Raw genomic sequence first — 19109 nt, forward strand, 5'->3', positions numbered from 1 at the left:
CACAGCTTGGTAACAACTGGTGCGAAGGTCGCGCCTTGCTGTCTTCTAGACCGGTTTTCACCCCTACTTTCATCCCCCACCATAACAGGGGTGTCCAGCCAAACTTTTTTTGTATTGCAAAACTCTCCTAGTGCCCTTTGTATTTCAGTATCTGAAAGCAAAGTGCGCCGTGCATTTAAACACGAAGGGTGCAATAATCGAGTTGCTCGCAAGAAGTTTTAGGGTTTTGAAGCAAATCAGAACAAATGCCTTGTTTTCGCAAAAAAAAAAAAAAAAAAGTGGTATAAAGTTATTTTCTCCGACGAAAGTAAATTTAATATATTTGGGTCAAGTGGACGACAAATGGTGTGGCGGAAAAGAATACGGAATTAGCCCTCCCAAAATCTTGTGTGCCATAGTGAAACATGGAGGTGGATATGTGCTGGTTTGGGGATTCATGAGTGGTGCCGGTGTGGGGAGGCTTCATATTATAGACGGTATAATGGATCACAAAAGGTATATTGACATTTTGAAAACAAGCCTGGCTGCCAGTGCCGAACAAATGAACATTCAGAACTACTTCGCATTCCAATAAGACAATGTTCCCGAGCATACCGCTCTTAATAATCCCCGGATATTAATCCAGTTAAACAGTTATGGGTCCGCTTCTGTGGTGTAGTTGTTAGTGTGATTAGCTGCCATCCACGGAGGCCCGGGTTCGATTCCCACCTCCGCCATTCTGGAAGTAGTTTTCCGTGGTTTACCACTTCTCCTCCAGGAAAATGCCGGGATGGTACCTAACTTAAGGCCACGGCCACTTCCTTCCCTCTTCCTTGTCTATCCGTTCCAATATTTTCATCCCCCCCCCCCCCAAGGCCCCTGTTCAGCATAGCAGGTGAGGCCGCCTGGGCAACACTGCCCTTGAGGCGGTAGAGGTTGTATCCCTCGCTGAGCCCGAGGGGAAAAACCGAACCTGGAGGGTAAACAGATAAAGAAAAGAAATTTCAAAATCAAATTAACGTTTCAAAAGGGATGGTATGCTGCACACTTGAATTTTAGAAATACCCAATGCTACTTCCACACTCAGAGCTAATGAGGAGGCCAACAGTAGTGTTATTAAGGGCTAGTAAGACATAGCATTTTTTGGTAGGTTACAGCTTCATCTTACGCCGCATGGGTGACCGATTCGATCCACTTTGGATACTCAGGTAAAGCATGACCAGGAGCATAACAGGTGCAAGGAATAAGGCGCGATTCTCATCCGTTTCCGAGAAATTAGTTGCCGGTAATCAAAAATTCCAGTTCGATTATGAGCAAACTATGTTTGCGAACAAGACAACGAGCTCGTGGTACAGCGGCAAGACCTCTACTTCCTTAGCGCGGGATCGCTGGACCGAATCCCGCCGAAGGACGGTTTTTCAAATATTTCACATCTCTCACAAATTAAGGTGTCTTCAATAATGTTCATTTTCGAATCAATTCCAATAAATCATTTCTTTTACCGGGAAAAGGGTACTGAAAAATTCGTACAGGAGTAAACGTTTTCTTTCAAAGGTTCTACGTTTACTATCGCAGTAAGTCTGCTTTATAATAAAGTATATTACATTGATAAATCAAGTAAATCGTACTGGTATTGCATTCTTCATAGTAAACATAGTTTACCGGGGCATGACAAAGGACAGCTCCAGCGGTTATGTGAATAAACTGATAGAAGTCCAGTAACACAACCCGTATCATTTCCACTTCAATATGTATGCTAATACTTATTCTAGCTAGGGGCTGCCTGGCCGAGGCGGTAAAGGCGTGCTCGGTTCGCCCGGAAGGACGTGGGTTCGAATCCCCGTCAGGAAGTCGTAAAAATTAAGAAACGAGATTTCCACTTCCGGAGGTGCACATGGTCCTCAGGTCCACTCATCTTACACCAAAAATGAGTACCAGTACCCCAACAAGTGCCGAGGTTACGGATGGTGGAAGCCTTTACCTTTCACCCCTCCAACGGCCTTACTTATTCTAGCTAGTGTACGTAGATAACCCTTACTTTTCAAATAATTATTTTATGAAGTTTTATGTGTCTCCTGAAAATTTTCATATTTTGGAACTGCTGGTTTTTCGCCGGGCTCTTCAATTATTAAATAAAGTAAATATCGTTCCTCTCTGAACGTCTAGAGGTGGCCGATGACCTTCGATGTTAGGCCCCGTAAAACAACAAGCATCATCATCATCATCATCATCATCATCATCATCATCATCATCATCATCAGCAGCAGCAGCAGCAGCAGCAGTTTCAATGATGGTGAAATCCTGACATTCACCTCCCCGCGGTAGAGAGGGGCCAACGACTGTTTATGACAATTTTGTTATATGCAGGCAGCTAACGAATGAATGGACCGAGTATCTTCCGGTGTGGGAAGATCCCCCGCCTGTTGCCATTTCTTGATGGATGCAGTATTTTTGTATCCGTCTCTTGGCACAGGCCAGAGCAAAGTGTAGCTTCCACCAAAGTCCCAGTCTCATCCATATCTGTGACAATATGGAAGCTGCTGGGGTAGGAGTGGTGCTGAGTAATGACATTTGGGGCACAACTAGTGTCTGAGTGTTATGAAAGGTGTTGTTCATAGGATCAGTCGTGCTGCAGTACCACCTCCTGGTCCAGTGAGGAAAGCAATGGCAAACTACCTCACTCCTCATCTTGCCTAGTACGCCTCATTTGGGCTCTGCCATTGGTTTTTGCAGTTTCCCTATAACTGCATAGCCTTTGGTGGTACTATTTGAGGATCCAACCAGCCTCTGGGCTGATGACCTAACAGACAGACAAGAATATCCCCTCTACCAAGTGCCAACAGTCTCCTTGAGGGTGGATGAGCGGGTAGAGGTTAGAGCACTCTACTGTCCCTGGGACAGGAAATGGTCCCAAAAGGCGGAAGAACCTACAACTTGTCAACGGCATTAGGATGCGGAAGGCAACGGGAAACCACTGCATTAAAGATCCTGAAGGATATCCCTTCAAGTTCATATAGCATGGCTCTGGTTAACGTAAAATTATTATCCGCAGTTTCTATTCCCCCATTCCGATCACGGGGAGAGAACGCTTTGAACGCTGCTATGACTAAAAAGACCGGCAGGTTTGGAAAGATCAGAGTGTACAACAAAGTTCTAATTGAAGGACATCCGAAGATGGCATAACTGCACTTCAGAAGATGCTTTCCATGCTGCAACATCACGTTCGGAGCTGGCTATGTGGACCGCCAACCTCCGCTAGGAGAAGGCACCTCAAGAAGAAATATCGTTACATTGCAACAAGCATGAGGTTCATAGGAAGTTTTGAAGAAGGTTTTGAAGTGAGTTGTGCAGTCCAAAAACATTCATAATACAGCATAGATGCAGGATGCAAACTTTAAAACTTCCAACATGAAATTTTGATATCACTATTTGCGTCCTATAGACTTTCCTGAGAATCCAAAAATAGTTTTATAATGTCAATACATATTATGCATTTAATTGTTATATATCTACAACCGGGACATTGAAATGAATTAAGCAAATTTGCGCATTAATTTTAAGATTATTGGACTGAAATTATGAGAAATTTATGTTTTATTAAGATCAAATTTGCCATAATTACTTTAGGTAATATTCAAGTAGAAAAATGTTAGGTAGGAGAACAGGTATTTATCTATTTTGAAAGATCCATGATATGTTGAATGTAGCTTAAACAAATACTGAGCTTATTCCCACGCAGAGCTATCTTTATTTTTCTTTGTTGATTACTTTTCACAATTGCTTTTGTCTGAATTTATTTTCATGTTACATTCATGGCCTATGTATAGCTCAGTTAATTAGTAGATACGTTAAATAAAGAGAGAAAGCTAATTTGGAGATACGTCTCTCCGGTATTTACTCGTCGAAGTGAAAGTGGTCTGAACCTTCAGGCTATGAGAGTCTCGTCAAATGCAAGGTAAGGACCATTAAGGGAGTGCAAATGAAAAACGCTTCAGGCCTCGCCATTCTAATACCGGTGGGGTCAATGGAGGGAAGTTTAGCGATTAGAAGGCACTACCTGTGTAGCTGTTTCCTCGTATAGTTCTAATCATTAACTGTGCATATAGAACCGATTTTACAACGGCTTATATTCTCATTAGGCTAAATACATAGTGAAGTTTTCTGACCTAACAAGGAGAGGCTATGGTGCATGGGTGATCGATTCGATCCATCTTTGGTACATGACCAGGAGTATAAAAGGTGCAAGTATTAAGGCGCAATTATCAGCCGTTCCCGAGAATTAATTAGTGAAAATTTGCAGTACTTCTATGTGCAAGCTATACTTGCAAAAATTACGAGCTCGTGGCGCAGCGACAAAAGTTCTGCTTCGTAAGGACGGGATCGAATCCCACTGATGGACGAATTTTTTAAATATTTAAAATGTCTCACAAATTAAGGTGTCTTCAATAATGTTCATTTTCGAATCAATTCCAATAAATTACTTTTAGCAGGAAAATGGTTCTGAAAAAATCGTATAGGAGTGAACGTTGTCTTTCAATCACATACGTTCTACGTTATATGCAGTGCAAATAAATTATTATTATACAAGTTTGTGCGTATTCTATTATATGTGTACTTTTATACGCAAAAGGCACTGTTTGTTCCTTTCATCACTGCTGTGGAAGATCGGACTTCCTCGTATCCCGCAAGCGGTAACTCATTCTACGGGTATCCGTTGGGACACGTTTTGACCTGGCCAGGACAGCCGCACACGAACAAAAGATTTTGGTTTGCCGGCGGGTAAACGATGTCCGGGCAACCGTTAGAAGCCGCATTCGTTCGTTGGCTGTTGATGTAATAGCATCGTGGCATTTCACATTGCCTTCGAAGGCTGAATAAAGTGAACCTGATTCGAATTTGCTGTCTAGTGAAGAGTCGAAAATACTATTAAAGACTGCGCTAGTGTATTGTGAGCAGCTCCTTCTGGAAAATAATAACATGGCGACGAAACCTTCCGCAGTGATTAAAGAACACATGAAAATCGGAGCAAAATTGTGCAGCAAATTAATGGAAACTATGGCGGAAAATATAATTGCTACAGAAGACGATCTTATTATGTTTGAAGAACCTGACGAAGAAGGCCTTTTAGGGGAGCTGTGGTGTTCAGTGAGAAGACTCCTCACGCGACTGTTTCGAGTACTGCGCTGCGCTCAAGACTGCATGCTAATAATAATAATTTCGTGTGGCTCTTTCTAGCCGAGTGCAGCCCTTGTAAGGCAGACCCTGCGATGAGGGTGGGCGGCATCTGCCAAGTGTAGGTAACTGCGTGCTATTGTGATGGAGGATAGTGTTGTGTGTGGTGTGTGAGTTGCAGGGATGTTGGGGACAGTATAAGCGCCCAGCCCCCGCGCCAATGGAATTAACCAATGAAAGTTAAAATCCCCGACCCGGCGGGGAATCGAACCCGGGACCCTCTGAACCGAAGGCCAGTACGCTGACCATTCAGCCAACGAGTCGGACTGCATGCTAATGCCGTACTTCATTATAAGCCATGGGTGTAGAAGCTTGCCCGCCGTAAGAGCAGTGCCCGTGCTGGAAACACCTGTGCACGAGGGCGCAATTTGCTTGCACTTTCCCACGTTGCTGACTCAGGGCTGTGCACGCCTGACTGTGACAGGTTCCAGTTATAATTTTGGTCTACAAGTTATGCTTCAGGTTCATAAGCTGTTGCATGAGGATTGACACAGTAATTTGTTAGTGTGTGTTTGTGTTGGTGTACTTGTAAATCAACAGGGTTGTTTGAAGATATGCTACTTTTATGATAGCCTATTTTCTTTCCTTTAAGTTAAAAAAAGCATGGTGGTTAGATAAGTAGCGGCATAATATTCGGAATTATTCTGCTCCATAATTGTTCATAGGAGAGATGAGCATGTTTAGCCCGTAAAAAAGAAAAATATCTTTAATTTTGTACTTCATTGCCTATGGCAACCTTTAAAGTAATTATTTATTTTCCTGGTACACGGTGTAAAAAACATGTTGTTTCGTGCATTGTATACAAACGCCGTGTTGAGCACATATAATTATGTATGCCCTTATATAAAGCAGTATATATACATGTACTGTATGGAGTACCGTAGTTATGAAAGTGTATAGTACAACCCACCAGGCTTGCGCTATCCGATAACCTCCTGGACTAGCGCTCGTAGCAGCTGCTTCTCGTGCACGTAGAGCTGTCTGTCAGCTCGCGACCTTGACATGCCTATTGTAAGCGATGTCGATAGTACGGTGGATGGGAACGCACTGCCAGGTTTGTTCTCTCGCCACTCAAACGTGCCTGGCCAGATCTGGTCACCGCGACTTTGAGGCTCCACCATCCGACGAACGAGCTGTAGTTATAAAAATTGTTTAACGGTACCTTGAAACGCAAATCTTTCGGCATTTCCCTAAAATTTCAGCCGCAAATCACTACTAGTTGAGATAAACCTGTAGAAATTGTGTGCATTAATGCCGTTAAATATCGATATAAACAATTTTCACTGAAATTGTAAAATAGAAGACACATTTTTGACGATAAATAATTTTACTACAAAGGTAATTTTTTACACACTTCTGTACGGTGATCTCGACAAGATGTTCTACTTCTAGCAAGCTGCTCGAATCTTCCGGGAGAAGTTGCACTTCTGCTTAGTTTATGTTGTTTGACGCAGCAGGCACAGTGTTTCCGACTTGGGGGAAATATGTCGTTAGGTAGCGTCTCAAAACAGTTGTTCATCAACCCTCCATATTTCTTCTCAATATTTCTCAACTTATCAAAGGTATGTCTGTCCCCTAATTGCAAGTCTTTGATTCGTCGTTTTAGGCGTAAGAGCAGGCGAACAGCCGAAGGACCTGACAGAGAACTAATCCCGTTCTCATTGACGCTCTGGAGGATATTCTCGTACTGATACTGCAGCTCCTTCAGTTGAGTCTTAATGCGATCTCGCTCAAGTTCCGCTGACAAGTTACTCTGTGCTAAATTCATAATATCTTCGTATGCATAGTTCAAGGCAGCAATCAGCTGCTCGATTTTTCTCACCAGTTGAGTGTACCTTTCATCCGATTCCACGGGGTATCTGCTGCTCGTCCCATCCAGAGCGGAGATCTGTCGTCTTAATCTTGCCTTTTTAAATTTTATGATTTGCGTGTCACCATCCCCGCCTTCAACGTTGATTATTGGTTTGTTTTTAATTCTCTTAGCTCTATCAGCGTAGCGAAGTGTACTGATGGTTTCACTTTCGTTGTAATCTGCAGGACTGACGCAAGCAATGAGGAGAGTTAAGGAGTTACCACCCAATGAGTCTTGTAAAAGTCTAGTTAGTTTGCTGTCCCTGTAAGTTATGTGACCTTTTGGGCTATCATCTCCTAAGGCTGAAATGACATTTCCCAGAGCCAGTAGGCCTCTGTTTATACTTATGCTTTCTCTTAACCTTTCTCCTGATGATTTACATTTATTTTGCCTCTCTGAGCCGGCCAAATCAACAAAATGGAATTTTGAGGTATAAACAAGCCTTGGATTTGATATGTCTTGTTTGTAGATGTTAATAGTAAATATTGCGTGGCTCCGGCTGGACTGGATATTCATTGTTGTAGAACCGGTCGTCCTCCAGGTACTACCTTGCGTTAGAAGAGCCATTGCATGATCTGGACTATTAACGTTAACTTCAGTCAATCTCGGAACTCTAACCATGCCCTTTCCATCTTCTCTGATATCAACTGTTGCTTTATTTGGAGCCAGAAGATCAAATAGTTGTTCTTGATATAGTTCCATGTAAGAGACTCTGAGGGTAAATTTGAAGTTCGTTTGTACACGTACCTCATCGAATATATCTACGACAGCCCTTTGAATCACTCCCATATTTTCTCCTGATAGGCAAGATGTTCCCATAGAGAAAGTCTTTCCAGAGCTTGTTTGACCGTATGCAAGGACTGTGACATTATATCCTTCAAACAGTTTTGTCACCAAACCTTTCACGCATGTGTTGTAGAAGTACTCCTGCTTCGTATCTGGACCGAAGACATAGTTATAGGTGAAAGCCAGATCTGAGCCAATTACTCGAACTTGAGGAGTATTCGGTATTTGTTCAAGGCAGATCTTACAACCTTTCGTCAGTTCTTCGCATACCAGAGGACGTACTCTCAAAGCTACTTCAACTGTGGAATACTTCTCTGGCATCTTCGAAGTCCGAACAGCCCACTGTGAACAGTAGCAAGTTCATATGAGTAACAAACACTTAAATGTAAGCGGTGTTAATGGTGGTGGTGATTTTTCTTTTGAGAGGAAGTACAACTCGGTAATCATCCTCTCTTACCAAATTCAATGGAAACAAAAGTTAAAATAAAATAAATCTATATATTCAATGGAGGAATTTCAATTTGAATTAAAAATAAAACAAAAATAAATATACACTTTTCCCTTTGTGAGAAGCTAATGATCATGAATATATATTTCAGTAAATGAAACTCAAATACTGATAACGAACGATTTATTTGCACCATTTCACAGAGCTTCTTTGGCGACCTAAGCTTACAGTAACGACAAATGTGACGTCACTAACGGTATACTGTTTATTTTAACACACAGTATTTATAGGCCTAGAAATCCACGGCCGCAGCAACTTTGGCAACCAAGGCCTACAGTAACGACTAATGTGACGTTACTTCCATCAAACATTTTGTCACGCTACACAAATTTTTTGACGCCCCCAGCCATAATATATATATTCATGTCAAACGCATCAAAAGGGAGTGAGCAAGTAAGTTACCTAAGTAACAGAACACTTGAAATTTATATCCACTTGATTAATCCATTCTCACACATAAAGGAAATGACAGTATGAAATCAAGAGGTTTCGGCAGATTCTAAAGAAGCATCCACGCAATGGAGGCGGTGGGTAGCTTCCTCCCCTTTCATGTTATACGAGTCTTTGGACCAAGGACAAACAAATTCGCGAGAATGAGGTTTGGGTACTCTCCTAGTATTAGTCACCATGTGACAGTTGTGTGAAACGGTCCATTATCTCGAGTTGTGTGTTTTCCTTCTTCTTTGACGCAGAATACGTCTTCCGTTTCGTTCATGTACTGTACCCCGCATAGAATTTGGAGCGTCAGTTTTATGACTTTGTAATTAGAAATTAGTATCTACCTAATATGCTTGGAAAGGTGGAGGAGGGAATTTTTATTTGAAATTAGATTCATTACTCGGTAGTGTCATGGCGAGACGTCCATAATTTAGTATTGAAATCGATATTGTCATGACGCAGTAAAGTTAATATAGCTCGTGGCACCGTGGAGCTATAGCGTTGTGAGTGATACTGTCACATTTCTCTCGTATATCTCTTATCACACTGGCAACGACTGGTCATTATTACATCCATAACTTCGTGACTAGCTCAGTAGACATTTTGAAACTACTGCTAAATGTCTAAATATCGTTACTAATAAAACACTGTTCTACCGAAGTAATTTAATTAAGGATGACCCAATTAGTACACACACAATTATACTTGAAAATGAATGACAACAGTTTCCTGAAATGAAATGGCGTATGGCTTTTAGTGCCGGGAGTGTCCGAGGACGAGTTCGGCTTGTCAAATGCAGGTCTTTTGATTTGACACCCGTAGGCAACCTGCACGTCGTGATGAGGATGAAATGATGATGAAGATGTCACTTACACCCAGCCCCCGTGCCAGTGAAATTAACCAATTATGGTTAAAATTCCCGACCCTGCCTGGAATAGAATCCGGTACTCCTGTAACCGAAGGCCAGCATGCTAACTATTTTGCCATGGAGCCGGACACAACAGTTTCCTAATTAGTTGCTATTTAATAAGACTCTTGTCCTCGTCACAGTAGGTCACCTGCTTTGATATGTACCTGGAACAACGCTCCTTTCCGTAATCATGATTGACAGCTCACCTTTCACTTTGCTTCACGCGCTCTGTCACTGCACCCAGCGGCTTCATGCTTACAGTTTCGAGCGCGCAGTCTGTTGGCAATCACAACGCACGAAGGCTGTTCGTTGGCTCGAATCCAGGTAAGTCCATCACTCATAAAGTTATTTCACGTGGTCGCTCCACACAGTGAACTACTCAACACATACACTACTACTCGGCAAGACAAAAACACAGCACCACTAGACAACAACGAGCACACCGTAATATTACTCTCCGTTGTACTACCCCAGTGCACTCAGCGACAACAACCAAGAACACTACTACTGCTCACTCATTCGAAGGACAATTACTGCTGTCCAGCTCCACAACACTTTAACACTGCTGACACTGACACACAACACTCCGAAGACAGACAACATACTTTTCTTTCCATCTTCAGTTCCATTCTCTATCCTGTCAGTCTTTCGTTGCACTTCATCAATTTTGTTTATTTAGTTATTTCTTCTACCGCATGTATCCCTGAATCGTCTGATGACCTTACCATTTACTTCGTACGCATGTTCGAGTACTATTGAAAGAGAAACATCTTAATTGTAGCTAAGATGGTGTCGTCACCTCCCATTCGAAAGGCACAGTGAGCCAGCCATCTAGTAACGAACGAGAGCATCGCTTACTATTCCCGGCTCCATGGCTAAATGCTGGCCTTTGGTCGCAGGGGTCCCGGGTTCGATTCCAGGCCGGATCAGGAAATTTAACCAGCATTGGTTAATTTAGCTGGCACGGGGGCTGGATGTATGCGTCGTCTTCATAATCATTTCATCCTCATCACGACGCGCAAGTCGCCTACCGGAGTCAAATCAAAAGACCTGCATCTGGCGAGCCGAACATGTCCTGCGACATTCCCGGCACTAAAAGCTATACGCTATTTCACTTAAGCGCTTACTATAGACTGTCTTACTAATAAACGGTGTATAACTACCAGCTTTATACATCGTTTGTGTACAATTTGTTACTAATAAACCGTGTAAGTTATAAGCCTCCTGTGTATACATTTGTTACAGTTATTCACTGAATTGCTTACATAGACCAGGACCCTTGTATAGGTGTTGTAGAGCAGCGTGTGACGAAGAGGAAAAGACTGATCAGTTCGTTTTTAGTGGTATTCATTTTCTGCAGTAATATAATCATTATTGTTTGCAGTAATATAATCGTGTTAAAATATCCGACTTATCCATTAAGTACACATTGAAGGAATGGAAAATAACATTGATGATCTCCGCGATATTTCAATCATACAAGGCAAAGAACATTTATTGTACGCGCACTTTTTAGTGACAGATGGACAGCCTAGTGTTGAATCGGTAGACTTCGGTTATCTTCGAGATTCGTATTGGCAACCTTTGAAACACAAACTAAGAATCGCTTATGATCGCTGTGCGACATCTGGCGTACACTTTACGTACTCGTACTGTTGTTGTTAACACAGCAAAGCCAAACTATAGAATTCATGCTAGGAACAAGTTTCGCATCGAGAGATGTTATACAGTATTATACAGAGTAAAGCGAAATTCGCGCACTCGGGCGTCGCAGCGCGAATCCTCACATGCCAGCAATAAAAAAATGTCTCTCACAAAAGTTCGTCCTGCGAGTATATCATCATCATCATCTGTTTACCCTCCAGGTTCGGTTTTTCCCTCGGACTCAGCGAGGGATCCCACCTCTACCGCCTCAAGGGCAGTGTCCTGGAGCTTCAGACTCTTGGTCGGGGGATACAACTGGGGAGTATGACCAGTACCTCGCCCAGGCGGCCTCACCTGCTATGCTGAACAGGGGCCTTGTGGAGGGATGGGGAAGATCGGATGGGATAGGCAAGGAAGAGGGAAGGAAGCGGCCGTGGCCTTAAGTTAGGTACCATCCCGGCATTCGCCTGGAGGAGAAGTGGGAAACCACGGAAAACCACTTCGAGGATGGCTGAGGTGGGAATCGAACCTACCTCTACTCAGTTGACCTCCCGAGGCTGAGTAGACCCCGTTCCAGCCCTCGTACCACTTTTCAAATTTTCGTGGCAGAGCCGGGAATCGAACCCGGACCTCCGGGGGTGGCAGCTAATCACGCTAACCACTACACCACAGAGGCGGACCCTGCGAGTATATCCGGAAGAAAAAGGACGTTGAAGAGTGGCAATCTGGCAACACTGTAACCACATGTAGGGAAACTACCTCTGTCAGAACACAACAGTCGGGCTGTACAGTTGGTGCAGTGGATTGAGTTCTGGGTTAGCATGCAGGAGGTCGAGGGGGTCGATCCAGGTTTGAGGCGTATGTTTTTTATTTCGTAAATGTAGTCCAGGAGGTATGGTATCTGGCATCTGAATCGTCAACAGCGATTGCAGCGCGTCTTCTAGAAACCATTTACACTTACATACTACGATCCTAGAAATGGACGAACATTCGTTTTCATTGGTCAGCTTTGAAAGGCGCCCTTTCACGTCGTGGGCGTGAATTTGTTCGCACCTCTTGCATCTACTAGATGCATTACAACGTGTTCAGCTTTACTATATTTTGTAAATGTAGGATGCATATGACCTAAGAAAATTGTCTTAATGTATTACAGTATGTAGTGTCCGATGGAAATTAACAAATAAAAAAGTGCGCCTCAACCCAGGATTGAACCCTCGATCCAAAACTCTATCCACTGCACCAACTGTACAGCACGACTAGTATGTGCTGACAGAGGTAGTTACCCTACATGTGGTTACAGTGTTGCCAGATTGCCACTTTTCAACGTTCTTTTTCTGCCGGATATACTCGCAGGACGAACTTTTGTGAGACATTTTTTTATTGCTGGCATGTGAGGAGTCGCGCTGCGACGCCCGAGTGCGCGAATTTCGCTTCACTCTGTATATTGTGTGTTTGACACAGTTGTTGGCGTAAGATAATAAATGTTTAGAAAATTCATATTGATCGATCATATTATCGATGGAATTCGGATTTCATTTCCATTCAGTTGGCTGTATTACCGGAACCGGCAGTGCTCCCTACTTACTCCTCAACCCAGTACAAAAATCTATCACTAAAAAGCGCGCGTACAATACAGTTTATGGAGGTTGTACGTGTTCGTAAAATAAAACACATTAAGGGACGGAGCGACCCACTTATCCTAGATGACGAAAGTTTTTATAGTGAAATATATATGTGTATATTTACGAACGAGTATGCTCGAAATGTCATTACCACAGACAGAAATGACTTTATGAAAGATCCAAGAGGTGGTTCCATATCTTGCGAACTACATGTTCTCACAGCACATGAACACATGAGCGCGGAATGAGGTTAGTAATTATTATCAGTGACATAATTATTGCTGGTGAGAATAATATACCGCTGAAATATGTGTATTAGTGTTCTGTTCTTGTTTATTCGAGTATTATATTCGATTCTATTCTATTCATGTTACCGCTCGGTTTCTTGGAAAGTTTTGCTCCTAGATAAACTAACACAAGCGATCATAAAGGTGATGTACGCGAAGAAATACGCCAGTGAACTGCAGGAAGAGATTCTTACCGCTTGGAGCGATTGTTTACGTTCAGTATAGTAGTACAATGCATACACCACGATTATTAGTAAGAAAAATATGCAACGCTTATATGAGGTTTATTCAACGTATAACTAAACAAGTGTTACACAACTGTTTTATTAATAAGGCTGCAAAATTAAAGCATTCTTAAATTCAAACCTTCATTAGTAGGGAAGTCTTGCTCATGAATAGACGAGATTTGCTTCTGAAGACGTGGTGCAAAGTTCTATAACACGGAAAAAACCGATAAACGTATTCTCGTGTCTAGAAAAACACATACTTTATAGAAAATTAACTATCCAAGACATATTTTATCACTAAACAAAAAGCGGATGAAGTATGCCAGAGGTACTGCCGCAAGGTTTACGGCGCAGAATACGTATTTCTTACAGAAATGAATTCATATCACTGGAAGTTGTATCAGAATATTTGTAACAAAAATCCAGGGGGAGGTGGGTGATTCCTCAGGGCAGTATCATTGGAACTTTATATTTTCTTATATATATAAAAATGATATGAGTAAAGAAGTGGAATCATACATAAGGCGGATGATGTTATTCTGTATCGAGTAATAAATAAGTTAAAATATTATGAGCAACTGCAAAATGACCTCAACAATGTTGTGAGGTGGACAGTAGGCAATGGTATGATGATAAACGGGGTTTAAAGTCAGGTTGTGTGTTTCACAAAGAGGTAAAGTCTTCCCAGATTAATTACAGCGATGATGGGGTGAAACTTCCTTATGGGAATGATTGTATGTACCTAGGTGTTAATGTAAGGAAAGATCTTCATTCAGGTACCCAAATAAATGGGATTGCAAATTAAGGGTACGGATCTCTGCATATGGTTATGAGGGTGTTCATAGATTGTAGTAAGGATGTAAAGGAGAGGGCATATAATTCTCTGGTAAGACTCCAAATAGAGTATGGTTCCAGTGTACGGGACCTTCACCAAAATTACTTGATTCAAGAACAGTAAAAAATCCAAAGAAAAGCAGTTCGATTTATTCTGGGTGATTTCCGACAAAAGAGTAGCGTTATACAAATGTTGCAAAGTTTGGGCTGGGAATATTTCTGAGAAAGGAGAGGAGCTGCTCTACTAAGTGATATGTTCCGAGCTGTCTGTGGAGAGATGGCGTGGAATGGCATTAGTAGACGAATAAGTTTGAGTGGTGTTTTTAAGAGTAGAAAAGAACACAGTATGAAGATAAGGTTGGAATTCAAGAAGACAGATTGGGGCAAATATTCGTTTATAGGAAGGGGAGTTAGGGAATGGAATGATTTACCAAGGGAGTTGTTCAGTAAATTTCGAAATTATTTGCAATCATTTAAGAAAATGCTAGGCAGAGGCGGCCGGTCAGTACGTGCTACCGGGCTCCAGCACGTAGCTTGGAACTGCAAGGAATATTATTTATGTACAGTACAGTTATCCTGGTGCCTTTTCGTTGTTTTGAGTACGATATGAATTTGTGTTTTGTGAAAATCAGGACGAGATCTGTCGAACACCTAGCGCCGTTCTCCCGGGGAACAAGGCTCGTGCTCATGTGAAGTGAGCCCTTGCCTGTAGCCTGAAGGAAGCAATACACAGGCGCAGCCAAGCTTGCAACACTCCCCCTAGCCGGCGGAGTATACCGTAAACCGGGATCAACTTTCACTGATCCCGTTTATAGTTACTTCCTCTCCCGCAAGGGGGTAGAATTACTCGATGTCTCCTGCTACCCAGAGCGCAGCGAGGGATCCAGTCGGCCGTGCTTATGTTGAACGTGGTAAGCGAATCTGCCACTAGAGAGTAGCATCGTCTGGGTTCGAAAGTAAAGCGTAACTGGAGGCAATCTATCTCACACTTACTTATTAAAATATCCATCTTCCTTTTGTGTCAAAAATAAGGAATTCGTAGGTGAGTCAAAGAATCTTTGACTGACCCTACATGTTATCCCGCATTACAATGTAATTTACTCTGGTGAAATGAAATAGCATATGGCTTTTAGTGCCGGAAGTATCCGAGGACATGTTCGACTCGCCAGATGCGGATCTTTTGAGTTGACTCCCGTAGGCGACCTGCGAGTCGTGATGAGGATGAAATGATGATGACTACAGCACGTACACCCAATGATGGTTAAAATTCCAGACCCTGCCGGGAATCGAACCCGAGATCCCTGTGACCAAAGGCCAGCGCTCTAACCATTTAGCCATGGAGCCGGACATTTACTCTGGTAGTAGGGGAGGTCTCAATGAATCAGTTGGCAGCTCTTTCAGTTGCTTTGTGCGGTTTTTAATCTCGCGGTTATATTACTGGTGCGTGTTTTTTCTGTCATTGTGTTAGTGCTAAAGTTTATACGAAGATTTATCAAATTATTTATCCACTGCAGTGTATATAAAGTGAAATTAAATTAGTGTTCTTAGTGGGGATCTATATTCCCACGATTCTATTTGCACTGATGTAAGTTGCGCCATTAGGTTAGTAAAAACTATATTTCTCCAATGAGTTGTCGAAGAATTCATCTGCTTCCAAATTAATGTTGTTTTTGTTTGTTCTGAGTTATAAATTGTGAGAAAAGTTGTGTTATTATTATTATTATTATTATTATTATTATTATTATTATTATTATTATTATTATTATTATTATTATATCCTGAAACAGACCGAAACCACTAAAGGAAGAAAGTACGAAATGCTAGCCAACGAACTCTCACTTATGTACAATGGGGCCAAGGTGACGATGGTCCCTGTGGTAATAACATGGGACGGGCTAGTTACCAACTTGTTCAAGAAGCACATGGACAAATTGGAAGTGAGCAAACAGCTACAGGCCTACCTACAGACCATTGTACTAAAAAGAACATGTGAGAGTGTGCTAATCGACTTCAGACGAGGCAACTTGGATAACGAGTTGTGGACGGAGGACTTGCAAACAATGATGGACCAGATGGAGGCGGTCCTGGTACCATAAATGGTGTGCAAGAAGTGTGTATACAAATGCGTAGAATCATTGGATGTAACATGGACTTAAAAACTAATTGAATAAATTTATTATTATTATTATTATTAGTAGTAGTAGTAGTAGTAGTATTACCAAGTTTGAAGTATGCGTTGTTCATCATGGCAATATGCAGATTTAAAAGAGCGTATTTAGCTTGTTTTTTGTAGCACGTAGGACGATTTTTTCACGAGCCGCCACTGATGCTAGGAAAACAACAGATAGAAAAACTGCCACCTGGGCGTCTGCCCTAAATGCAGATTTGGATTTGATTTGATTTGATTTGATTTGATTGATAGTGATGGTTGTGGTGATTATTGTTTTAAGGGGAAGTACATCTAGGGAACCATTGGGATCAAAACAAGAAAAAGCATCTCCATGAACATAAATCTGCAGTGCATTGGTAGTTCACGGACGAGTCTTTGGAAGAGATGGCATCAGAAACTTGTATAACACACACGCGTGAGTAAATGAAAATCCCATGGTACAGTTATCGGCAACTATAAACAGTACTCGGACGCAATGTGGCCCCAGTTCACTTCAGTTTACTTGTACGCCGGAGTTTGGACAACACTTTCCCACATTGGTTTGCACGGTCTCTTCACCTTAATCCATTAGAATTTTATATGTCTCGACCGATGAAAATTGGGGTGTAGGCTATAGCGGCTAACGTAATCAACGACCTGGAACAACTTATCAATAACGACTGTAAAAGTGTTCCGTCGGACTCGGGTATCTTCGAGCAGCTTCAGCAGTATATGTTGAGGCTTTTCATAGCGGACACTTTGAGCATCACCTGTGAACGTCCTGTAACTTTGTCGCATGTAACCGAGTAACAACGCATTATATGATATATATTTATAGGGGCATTCTTTGTTTTATTCCCAGAAATCAATCCACGAATTTCAAAGGAAGTAAGAGTAATACCATAATGGTGCATACAGGTTATGAAAGGATGACCCTTCATATAGCCTAGAGTAAACGATCTATTGATGAGGAACGTACGAATTTGGAAAACACCGAAACGAAATAACACAGTGAAAGGACAGGGAAGAGAACTACATACGTAAATCCTTAATGGCTGATAACCACGTATTAATTGATGGCCAGTGTCCCTGTAGAAATTGTTAGGACATTTTCGTACTTGCACAGCTTCCCGTATAATCCTAGACTTTTAGTGTTTAAGTGTGGGTAAGAGTTTGAACATCTTGTACAACACCATAGACTGCTGGAAGTTCTAAGGAAGATCGGTCTCCACAACAGACACACCCGTATAACGACAAATCTGTACTGGAACTAGAACGCCAGCATTTGCGCGGAAGAAAGCCTGTCTGAAGAGATAAAAATCCAGAGAGGAGTTCATCAGGATTGTGTCTTATCTCCCTTGCTTTTTAACATCTACTCACAGGCCATACTAGACGAATCACTGGAGACAGCCATAACAGAAGACACCTGCATCAACAGCGAGCGCATCAACAACATTCGCCGTGCAGATGAAACCGTGCTGCTTGCAGACAACACAAAATATTTTCAAGACTTGCTGGAGAGAGTCAACACTGTTTGCAACAGTGGTGGTGGTGATTATTGTTTTAAGAGGATGTACAACTATGCAGCCATCAGAAAGAAAAAATGGAAGGGATCCGACACTTCGAAAAATGAAGGTAACGGCCAAGCAAAGACAATGGCGACGAAGGGGCGTAAAAATGAAAGACTCCCTAGGCTACGTAACCTAACACCGTCGGGATCAGAAAAGAACAAGAGTTGATCAAGGGAGGTCGGATGGGATAGATGAATGTGAAGAGACTGGCACAAGTGAGTGGACGCAATGCCGGGACTGAGCAAAGGGCCAGACGGTCGCCAACACACGCTCCCAAGTTGAGAGCCCCTGGGATCCCTTTTAGCCGCATCTTACGATAGGCGGGGGATACCATGGGTGTTATTCTGCTGTCCCCACCCACAGAGGGTTGTTTGCAACAACTGGAGTCGCAAGATGAACGTGAAAAAGACGAAGTTCATGGTCGTGAGCAAGCGGAGGTCCATCCAGCCTAGACTCGTGCTTGGTACAGAGGAGATCGAGCGTGTACGACAATCCATGTACTGTACCTTGGTTGTAATCCGAACGAGCCAAGCGATCAGAGCAAGAATTGAGCATGTGTGAAACACCTTCATTAAAATGGAGAAGCAATCTCATAGTAGATCTGAGACTGCGAGTGGACAGGGGCTATGTACTTCCCACACTGTTGTATGGAATGGAAGGGTGGGCTCTGATCCAGGCCCTGTGTAAGAAGCTGAAAGCCTTAGAAATGTGGGTCCATTAGCGGATGATACGTATTTCGTGGGCTGGAAAAGTAAGGAATACTGCGGTGATGAGAAGAGTCCGAAATACTCCTTCCCGTCAAGAAGTGGAAACTTGAATAGTTCGGACACGTGATGCGGAATGAAAAGTACAGGATCGTACAGTTGGTGATGCAGGGGAAGGTCTCAGGACAATGGAAACCTGGCCGAAGAAGAATCTCCTGGCGGAACATATTGAGAGATTGGTTCGAGATGAGCACGACGTCACCTTTCCATGTGGCAGACTCAAAGACTAGAATAGCCGTGATTATCCCCAACATTCGATAGAAGATGACGCATCAAGAAGAAGTTGGTGTGTACCAGGGATCGCCA

At 42.5% G+C, this 19109-nt stretch overlaps 2 protein-coding genes across 2 annotated transcripts in view; both read right to left on the reverse strand.

The window, feature by feature from the left end:
• The window catches only part of LOC136879330 (transmembrane protein 72), a 510648-nt gene that overhangs the window by 275645 nt on the left and 215894 nt on the right, over positions 1 to 19109 (reverse strand). The window lies entirely within an intron of this gene.
• LOC136879079 (chromosome-associated kinesin KIF4A-like) lies at positions 6542 to 8170 on the reverse strand. Its single transcript, XM_067152830.2, has one exon. The coding sequence runs from the start codon at positions 8168 to 8170 to the stop codon at positions 6542 to 6544; it is 1629 nt and encodes a 542-aa protein (XP_067008931.2).

Source organism: Anabrus simplex, chromosome 8 (genome assembly GCF_040414725.1).
Source record: "Anabrus simplex isolate iqAnaSimp1 chromosome 8, ASM4041472v1, whole genome shotgun sequence".
In the NCBI taxonomy this organism is placed as follows: domain Eukaryota; kingdom Metazoa; phylum Arthropoda; class Insecta; order Orthoptera; family Tettigoniidae; genus Anabrus; species Anabrus simplex.